This window comes from Carcharodon carcharias, chromosome 16 (assembly GCF_017639515.1).
Source record: "Carcharodon carcharias isolate sCarCar2 chromosome 16, sCarCar2.pri, whole genome shotgun sequence".
Lineage (NCBI taxonomy): Eukaryota > Metazoa > Chordata > Chondrichthyes > Lamniformes > Lamnidae > Carcharodon > Carcharodon carcharias.
Window position 1 is genome coordinate 108,375,237 of NC_054482.1, and position 10,208 is coordinate 108,385,444.

At 44.4% G+C, this 10,208-nt stretch overlaps 1 protein-coding gene across 1 annotated transcript; it reads left to right on the top strand.

The window, feature by feature from the left end:
• The first annotated feature begins 388 nt into the window (after positions 1-388).
• Positions 389-9,910, top strand: dnajb4 (DnaJ heat shock protein family (Hsp40) member B4). The gene is made up of 3 exons (XM_041208752.1): positions 389-742; positions 2,358-2,938; positions 8,703-9,910. Exons 1-3 carry the CDS (start codon positions 532-534, stop codon positions 8,934-8,936), a joined length of 1,026 nt encoding a protein of 341 aa, XP_041064686.1. The 5' UTR covers positions 389-531; the 3' UTR covers positions 8,937-9,910.
• The last annotated feature ends 298 nt before the right edge of the window (positions 9,911-10,208 follow it).

The following is a 10,208-nucleotide window of genomic DNA, read 5'->3' on the forward strand; positions in this document are numbered from 1 at the left end:
CAGTTTGCCCAGCGTAGGTAGCCAATGATCCATCCAATGGAAGTCCATGGTTGCCAACGGCAGCTGGAGGAGGATTGCCTGACTCTAGATAGGGGGGGGGGGGGGTCATAGTGAGTATGTCTTCCATACCAGACTCTCAAAGCTGCCCTTTTTGTGTGAGAATCATAGTTTTCATTCTTCGCATTCCCAAATTCAGCAATAATATGACATTTTTTTCAGCACCTCTGGTTGAGCTGGGGGGTGGGGGTGGAAACGCAATTGGGAAGGAATGCTAAAAAGCTTGCGTCAGTGGTTGATGGGTGGGATGGGAAATGACGTGATGGTGCATGTTCTGGAAGGAGCGAGGCTTTTTTCCCAGGAGCCAGGCGTAATGGGTTTTATATAGAGTCAAACTGCAGGCGGGCGAGGTGCACACGGCGGCGGCGAGGGGAGCGAGCACTTTGTCATTGGTGGTTGGAGGGGAGGGGAGATTTACGCCGCAGTAAAGCCGGCAGCGAGGGTAGGGGGAAACTTGGGCTTCTTCGTCGCAGGATGGGCAAGGATTATTACGGCATCCTGGGCTTGCAGAGGGGGGCTTCCGAGGAAGAGGTCAAGAAAGCTTATCGCAAGCAAGCGCTGAAATGGCACCCGGACAAGAACAAGTCCGCCAACGCCGAGGAGAAGTTCAAGGAGGTGGCCGAAGCCTACGAGGTGCTGAGCGACCCCAAGAAGAGGGAGATCTACGACCAGTTTGGGGAAGAGGGTGAGTGAGGGAGGGAGGGAGGGAGGGAGGGAGGGGAGGGGTGGGGGAAGCAAAGCTATCCATTTGTGTGGGTCTTTTATTTTACCTGTGCTATCGAGTCTGTAAGATCCTAGACTGTAGAGGGGGAGGGCTTGTGAAATTGGCATGCACTGGCAGCAGCTCCTTGCAGGTTTGTCACTTCCTCTCGGGTCTGTGACAGGTTACAACAACCTCGGCAAAGCCACCGGTTCAGCGCCTGGAGGTGACTTGAGATAACCCGGCCGCTTGAATTTAATGCGTCAGCTCGCGAAGCTTCGATGCCAGGCGCTTTCGAGATGCCCTTCTCTCCCCCCCCCCCCCCCCCCCCCCCAAGAACATTTAAAAAAATAGAATAGGAACAGGAGTAGATCATTCGGTTCCCCTCCAGCCTGCTCCGCCATTCAATGGGATCCTGGCTGATCTTCTTGTGTTTCGATTTCCACATTCCCGTCTAGCCCCGCTAACCTTTGATTCCCTTGCTTAACAAGAACCTATCTCCCTCTGCCTTAAAAGGATTAACAATAAAGCTGTCAGCCTTTTATATTTCTCTCATTAAAAACCCCCAGTCTCGGGTCTTTTGGTCATCCCGTCAACGTCTGACCAACAAGTGAGATTTTAAAAGCGACTGTCACCTTGAATCTTTAAAACACCTGGATGTGTGTGTGATTTTTGAATAGATGTACTGCACTTTAAATGGATTGCTTCTTTTAACTAAATGGATATTCAACAGCTCCTTGCATTTTGTGGAATTTGGGAACAGGAGTGGGCCACTAGGCTCCTCAAAGTCTGCTCTGCCATTCAGTTAGATCATCATTGTTTTGTACTTCAATTCCATTTCATAGAATCATAGAAAAGTACAGCACTGAAGGAGGCCATTCGGCCCCTCAGATATGCGCCAGTTCCTTCGGAGAGCAATCCCATTAGGCTCATTCCCCATATCACAGCAAATTTTTTCTCCTTCCTTTGCTCGTTATCCTCTGATACCATTCCTGCTGAGCCCACTCCACCATTCAGTGAGATCGTGGCTTATCAAGTTTCACATCACTAGATGGCCTCATACAGTAAAAGTTCGATTGCATGCTGAGAGGATGCCTCCCCTTGTGGGAGAGACTAGAACTAGGGGACACAGTTTAAAAATAAGGGGTCTCCCATTTTAAGAGAGAGTTGAGGAGAAATTTTTCTTTCTTTGAGGTTCATTGCTCTGTGGAACTCTCCTCCCCAGAGGGCAGGGCCATTGAATATTATTAAGGCTGAGTTAGATAGATTCTTGATTGGCAAGGGAACCAAGGGGTATGGGGATAGGTGGGAAAATGGTATTCGGGCCACAATCAGATTAGCTATGATCTTATTGAATGGTGGAGCAGGTTCGAGGGGCTGAATGGCCTACCCCTGCCTTGAATTTGTATGTTCATATCACGTTTTGAAAAGTTTCAAATGACCCCCAATGTTGACTCCCTCTTGTTGACAAGGGCTGGGTGTTGAGGGAGTGGGGAATTCTGTATTATGAATGTATCATTGCCTGGCAGAACAAAGCCTTTGCAGACTATCAAGGAACAGCGCAGACAGGTAGTAAATGCCCTTTCTTTTCCTTTTACAGGGCTCAAAGGAGGAGCTGGTGGTCCCGATGAGCAGGGAGGAACATTCCGCTACACTTTCCATGGAGATCCTCATGCCACCTTTGCAGCATTCTTCGGGGGTGCCAACCCCTTTGAGATGTTCTTTGGAAGGAGGATGGCAAACGGCAATCAGGAGGAGGGCATGGATGTGGACTCTGACCCTTTTGCCCAGTTTGGAGGCTTCAGCATGAACGGCTTCCCCAGGGAAAGACATGGGGCAGGGGTGATGGGGCAGATGCGGTGCCGGCAAGACCCGCCCATCATCCATGACCTCCGAGTGTCCCTGGAGGAGATCTACAATGGCTCCACCAAGAGGATGAAGATCTCCAGGAAGAGGCTGAATCCTGATGGCAGGACCGTCAGGACAGAGGACAAGATACTTGCTATTGAAATTAAAAAGGGCTGGAAAGAGGGAACCAAAATCACATTCCCCAAAGAAGGGGACGAAACGCCCAACACTATTCCAGCTGATGTGGTTTTTGTACTGAAGGACAAGCCGCATTCCCACTTTAAGAGGGATGGATCAAATATTGTGTACCATGCCCGCGTCAGCTTAAGAGAGGTACATTTACTCCTAGAGGTGTTCATTTTGTAAAGTGTGTGTTTGTTTCCATTTGCTCTTCCTGTCTGTTGGATAAGGTATAGTTAAAATAAGAAATGACTTCCCTATAATGATTCCCCTACCTCCCCCATCCCCAAGATCACTACACTTCCCCAACCCTAATCTCTTTTGAATCCCCAGTTTTCATTGCCTTCAATTGCCCTGATCCTATATTCTGGAATTTGTTCCCTGAGCCCCTCTCTTTCCCACACAGCTCCCTACCCCCTTAAAGTCTACGACTTTGATCAAGCTTTTGGTTTCATGTCCAGATATCTCTTCATGTGGTTCCACATCACATTTTGGCTGATTGCTGCTGTGAAGCATCTTGCCATGCTTTACAGTGTTAAAGGCTCTCTACAAATGCCTGTTGTTGTTACTGCTGCCACCAGTTCCAAGGCCTTTTTATGAAACCCAGTGATGATGAGAGTTGACCAAGCTCATTATCATTCTGACCATCTACCAGAGCCCCCTGACCCTCTCTAACCAGCTGCAGAACACCATTAGCATTGAACAGGCAGTCTGTCCAAAAATCCCAAAGTGAATACCAGGTAACTCAAATTATAATTGTCACATTAACCTCCAGCTTGGTTAGTCAAAGGCCTCTATGTGAAAAATCTACTTGGTGGTGTTCAGTGTTGCAAATACAGTCAGTTTTTAGGAAGCTATAAATAATGCAAGCTGATTTTATTTTTAGAAATATTTTCTGTTACCACATAGCGGCAGCTATAACCCTTCTCAGACCTGACCTGCCTTCTTTATATCTGGCCTTCTCTGATAGCTCATATATCCAGTGTATCAATGAGTCACACAGACCAGAATATCCTGAGGTTGATGTTACAAATTGTGCTGAATTTGCTGGAGTAATAGTCTAGCTGTGATGATATTTGGAGTTAGGAAGGGGAGGAGGGGGAATTTTACAATCTTGTGCTCGGTCAAGAACTTTTTTGCCTGCCTTGGTTGTACATTGAAAATTTGAAATTGCTACACGTGATTTTCTGATTGGGAAAGTTATAGCTAATTGTAAGAGATCTGCAGAAGAAGGCTAATTCATGATTAACAATAAAAAAAAAATTCTTTCAGAGTCGTATGTGGAACTCTCTTCCCCAGAGAGCGGTGGAGGCAGGGTCATTGAATATTGTTAAGGCAGAGGTAGATAGATACTTCACTAACAAGGGATCTATAAAGAGTATAGGGGATAGGCAGGATATTGGCATTGAGGCCACAATCAGATCAGCCATGATCTTATTGAATGGCGGAGCAGGCCCAGAGGGGCCGAATGGCCTACTCCTGCTCCTAAATTGTGTGTACGTATGTAATGCTAGTTCTGGAAGAAACAGACTAGATGGATTGAATGAACTTTACTCCGTCCAAGCTTTCTCAAGTTGTTAATATACAAGGTGAAATTTGGGCAACATTCCAATTAAGAAAGAAAAATATAAGAGGTCAGCATCAGACTATGTGTTCACCCAGATGGCAATGGTACAATATCAACAATAGGAATTACAAGCTTATACTAGTCAATGCCAGAGGGAACATGAAAGAAACAACATGCATTTTTAAAGTGCCTGATGGGCTATCCCATAGCACCTTATGACTAATAAAGTACCTTTTGAAGTGGTCATTCTTGTAATGTAGGAACTCTGGCAGCCAACTTGCACACAGCAAGATCCACTGACAGCAGTTAGCTAATGATCAGATAATCTAGATTTCTTAATGATTGTTGGTTGCTGGACTAAATATTGGCCAGGAAGATTGCAAGGTGTTGTCATGAGTCTTAATGACGTCTAAGCCAAGGTGGAACTCCGTCTATATGCCAGATGCAGCAAGATTGTAAATAGAAACAAAAGCTCACAATTTTACTACAAATGGTGCATAGAAAAATGTTCCCTTCAGAAGAAGTTTGGGTGTAGGGTGAAAGGCTATGAATGTTACAGTAGAAAAAATTTGGGAAACTTTATAACCCAATCATAGAGCAGGTTTTGTGCGTATCCCTGCAAGGAGATTAGGGTTTGAGGATAATGAGCACATATGGATGAAAAGATACATTGGATGCAAAAGCAAGGAAATTATCCTAAACATTTATAAATGACTAGTTGAGCCTCAGCTGGAATATTGTGGCCAATTATGGGGACGACACTTTTGGAAGAATGTGCAGACCTTTGAGAGGGTTCAGAAAAGATTTACCAGAATGATAGCAGGGATGAGGGACTTTAGTTAAATGGACAGACTGGAGAAGCTGGGTTTGTTCTGCTTAGAGCTGAGAAGGTTCAGAAGAGATTTTAAAGAAGTGTTCAAAAGGATCAGAGGTTTTAACTATATAAATAGGACAAAACTGTTCCATTGGCAGCAGGATTAGAAACCGGAGGATGCAGATTTTAAGGTAATTGGAAAAAGAACCAGAATGGAAATGAGGAGAATTTATTTTACATGGTGAGACATTACGATCTGGAATGCACTACCTGAAGGGGTGGTTTTCAAAATTAAATGGGAGAAATACTTGAAAGGGAAAAAAAATTCAGGGCTATGGGTGAAAGAGCAGGGGAAGTGAGACTAACTGGATCATTCTTACAAAAAGCTCATACCGACATGATGGGCCGAATGGCTTCTTTCTGTGCTGTATCGTTTTGTTTGTTTGGAGCTGTTCCTTACAGCACAGAGTGCAGTTTGTTTCCAATTATAGTGATGGGCAGTAAATGCTGGCCTTGCCAGCAATGCCCACATACTGTGAATAATTTTTGAAAAATGCATTTTTTTTTTGATGTGATACAAATGGCAACTCACGAAGGCTCCTTCGACAGCATCTTCCAAACCTGCGACCTATATCACCTAGAAGGACAGGGGCAGCAGATGCATGGGAACATCACCACCTGCATGTTCCTCTCCAAGTCGCACATCATTCTGACTTGGACCTATATCTCCGTTCCTTCACTGTCGCTGAGTCAAAATCCCTCCCTAACAGCATTGTGGGTGTACCTACACCCCTTGGACTGCAACGGTTCAAGAAGGCAACTCACTGCCACCTTCTCAAGGGCAATTAGGGGTGAGCAATAGATGCTGGCCCAGCCAACCACGCCCACATCCTGTGAAAGAATTTCAAAAATAATTATCCAGCCCCACTCTCACTGCTTACTGAAGCTCTGTTTGTGAAGTGGAAATGCATGTGCAAAGACTCTCCACAGATCTTTGATTGCTGGTGAAATGTTTGTTACAAAGAAGCTAACTATCCTGTGAGGTCTTAAAGTTCAATTACTAAATTTGAGTTTGACTGAAGTTCAGATACTAACTCTAATCCTTGCATCCTTTATGAATGCTTTCAAAATTCAACCTTACAGTTAATGTTCCAGCAATGTGGTACCAACTTGTCCAAAGGCCTTTCTGTCAAGCCATGGAACATGCTGAAATCAAGCCACTTTAAATTACTTGGTGATTCTCTAATTCTCCCCTCAAACGTCTAAGGTGCAAACCTCGGCCACAAAGGCCCTAAGATCCAACTCCCAGCCTCGTTCAACTGGTTGATCTCAGATGAGGTGCCATATTGGCCTCAGCGCCCCTGAGTTCAGGAAGTAAAAGTACATACCCAAGTGCCCCCACTCTTTCACACCATATCCTACGATGTGTATGCGTGCAGATGCAACTTGGACGAGACAGGATCAGGCTTAGCAGTGATGCCCTATTTGATTGAATAGCCAGTAGATATTCCCTTGTCTAGGCTCTGACATTAAAACCTTCCATCTGGCTGCAAACAGGGGAGATCTTCAACCCCTGGGTCTTTTGTTAAGAAGCAGAAGCTTTGACTCTCTTGACATCTCCCTTGCACCTAGTTGAGTTTCTGGTTGCAAAATATCCACAGTCCCTGCCCGAGACACTGATGTCCAGAGAAAAACTCTGCCGGGAAACCATTAGTAATGCAAGGTGGTGTTGAATCCAATGGGAAATCTGTATTTGCAGCAACACTGCACTGTATATGTTACGAATCAATTAAATTGGTATATTTGAGATGGCAACAAACTGCTCCAATGACTCTAGAATTTCCTCTTCAACTTTCTCACTGCCTTTTTAAGACAAACCTTACAACCTACCTCTCTGACCAAACATTTGGTCACATGTCCTATAAGCTCCTCCTTTGACCCAGTGTCCAATTTAGTCTGATTACACACCTGTGAGGTGCCTTGGGATATTTTGCGATGTTAAAGGCACTATGTAAATGCAACCTGCCATTACCTGGAAGGGTGTGTTTCCACTGCAGCTTTGTATGGCTTGGGTCCCATCTGGATGCAATGCATATCTCCTGCTCAGGAAGGCGCCGTGTGAGTATATCCCTGCCCCTGAATCATTAAAATTAATGCCGGGATATTTTGAAAAGTTATCTGTCGCTCCTAATAATGTACATTTTTGTCTGATTATGCTCATTTTAAGCATCTGGGGAGACTCTTCCAAGTTAAAAGTGCAATTAATGCAAGTTGCCTATACTAAGCAACATTGTCAAAATTTACTGTTTTAACAATTGCAATCATACATGTTGTCCGCTGCAGTATTGAACCATCTCCAGATGTACACTGTGAAACTGGGTTTCTCAGAATAATTAAGTGTCTGCTTCGATTATACAACCTTCGTTTCCTTTTATTGCCACTTCTCTGTGGTGGCATTCTTGCCCTGGAAAGCTGAGTTGTAGCCCCACTCAGTGCAGTGCTGAGGGAGTGCTGAACTGCTGGAAGTGCTGTTTTTTGGACGTGATATGAAACTCAGGCCCATGTTCATGGCAATATTAAAAGCAAAGCTGCACGTTCTCCCCAGCATCTAGGCCAACTTGCTCAATCAACGCAAGTGAAACAGATTTTTTGGTCACCCATTGCATTGTAGTTTCTGGGATTTTGCTGTGTGCAAATTTGCTGCTACATTTGCCTACATGTCGGCAGTTGCTCCACTTCAAAAGTAGTTCAGCAATGCTTTTCAGATCAGCAGCAGTTCTACAATTTTGGACATCCTGAGGATCTGAAAAGTGCTAAACTACAAAGTTATTTGTTCTACATAGGTACTGACTCGGGGTGGGAGGGAATAGGCCAAGGTTTGGGAAGAAGGTGGGATGTCAGGGGTGAGGAATTGACCAGGAATGGAGAGCTGTGGGGTTGGGGGCAGGGAGGGTCTGAGGCAGGGCTGGGGGCAAAGAGGTTTTGAGGAAGGGGGTTTGGGTTGGAGGTGGGATTTGACCAGGATTTGAAGAAAGGATAGGGTGGGGTATTGAGGTCGGGTTGGTGGCAGGAGGGAGTGGGCCACAGTTTGGAGAAAGAGGACTATGAGGGGGGTGGGTGGTGGGGCGGGGCGGGGGGGGGGGGGGGGGGGGGGGCGGCGGGGGGTGGGGGGGGGGGTGTTGAGGCTGGGTTGGGGGGTGGGGGAAGGGAAAGATGTTGGAAATAGGCCAAAGTTTAGAGAAAGGGCAATACAACAAAGTTAGAGGCTATGAGTGATTAGTCAGATGGGGGAAGGGGTAGATGTGAATGGGCCAGGGGTTTCTGTTTCCATTCATTATCCAACAGCTCCAGATGGAAAATACACATGAACCTCAGGCAGATTGGGCTCTGAAGCCAAGTACCTTTCTATTCTTGGCCTGAGGTCTGGCGTGAAACTGCCCCTTCAAGGAAAATGAATTATATGACCCAACAAACAGAATGTAAGAGTTGCATCGTTATTCTTTAAACTGATTATATTTACCCCTTCTTCATTGCAGGCTTTATGTGGCTGTGCAATTCATGTGCCAACAATGGAAGGCAGATCAGTCCCATTAACAACTCAGGAAGTGATCAAACCAGGATCAAGGAAAAGGATAAGTGGCAAAGGATTGCCATTCCCTAAAAACCCAGACCGCCGAGGTGACCTAATCGTGGAATTTGAAGTCATTTTCCCAGACTTTATAGCCACTTCGTCCAAAGAAGTGCTGAAGCGACATTTGCCCATGTCATAAATGTGAGGACTGGTATGTTTCACCAGAAGTGTCACCCTACTGTACATAGTGAAGTAACTGCTTTGCAGTATTTTGCTTGGGCCATGTGAGTGTTCTGGGATGAAGTATCAATGCATGTTTCGGGAGGTGTCTCAAACAGCAATAACCTTTTGTCGTGGTTCTTAAAACAGAGGCCGGAGCTTTTTATCATATCCTGTTTGGGGCGGCCATTGAATTTTTGTACTTTTTTTTATTTAGCCAAGTTGTTTTCTTTTTGTAAATATAAAATGCTGCCTGACAAAAACCAGTGCATATTAAAGATTGTCAAAGGGAAGTTGGTGCTCGGAGGCTGAGGCGAATGTTGCACATAAGGGCTAGTTCTAAGTAGAAATGTCCTGGGTTCAGATTGCACTGTGCGATATCCACAAAGTGTATTTTGACCAGATTAACACTTTCACTAAGAAATATCAGACAACCTTTAACATATCCAGCATCATGCACTTTGACCCTCTATATCTATGCACTGCCAATTAGATTTTTTGTTGTTTTGAACCCCACTAGGATTTTCTGTTAAACATTCTGTTAAGTATGGTTTTCATACCATATCCTTTGGAACTGTGAAAAATATCCAGTGTTATAATCAGTTCTTTTTTCTCCATCCAAGTTTGGGTGGTGTCTGGAGAGAGCACTTTCAGCTACAAAGCATTAGGGTGAAGTACTGTACTAACAGTTCCAGATCTGTCAGAAGAGAAGGGAGCTATGTGAAGTGATTTAATTAAATGCATTGGAGCAACATCAGGGTATAGGCTAATATGCAATCTTATTTTATAGCTTCTCAATAATAGCAACTGAAGTAGATCCAAAAACACTGACAGTAATTATTAAAATCTAAAATTGAAGCAGAAAAAGTTTGAAACATTTTTGCTTGTTGAATGTACTGACTGAACAGCAATGCTTTTATTTTATTAAAGTGATAAATGCGTTAACAAAGTTGATACCTGACGTCCATTGTCTTGTGTTCTGTAATGTCTATGGCTTTATGATGTACTCAGTTTTGCCTACTGTTATGATCCTAGCTGATGTTAACATTGGACAAGTCAGATCCGAGAGTGAAACCTGGCTTGATAGATCCTCACTTTTTTTTTAAAAACTGTGGAAGAAAGTTACCGAAGAAATTCACAGGAGCCTGCTGATGAACTTTAAACACAAAGAATAAAACATTTATTAAACAAGGACAAATGAACCATATTACACCAGGCAAAAAAGTTGGAAAGAGCACAGTACAAACACAAT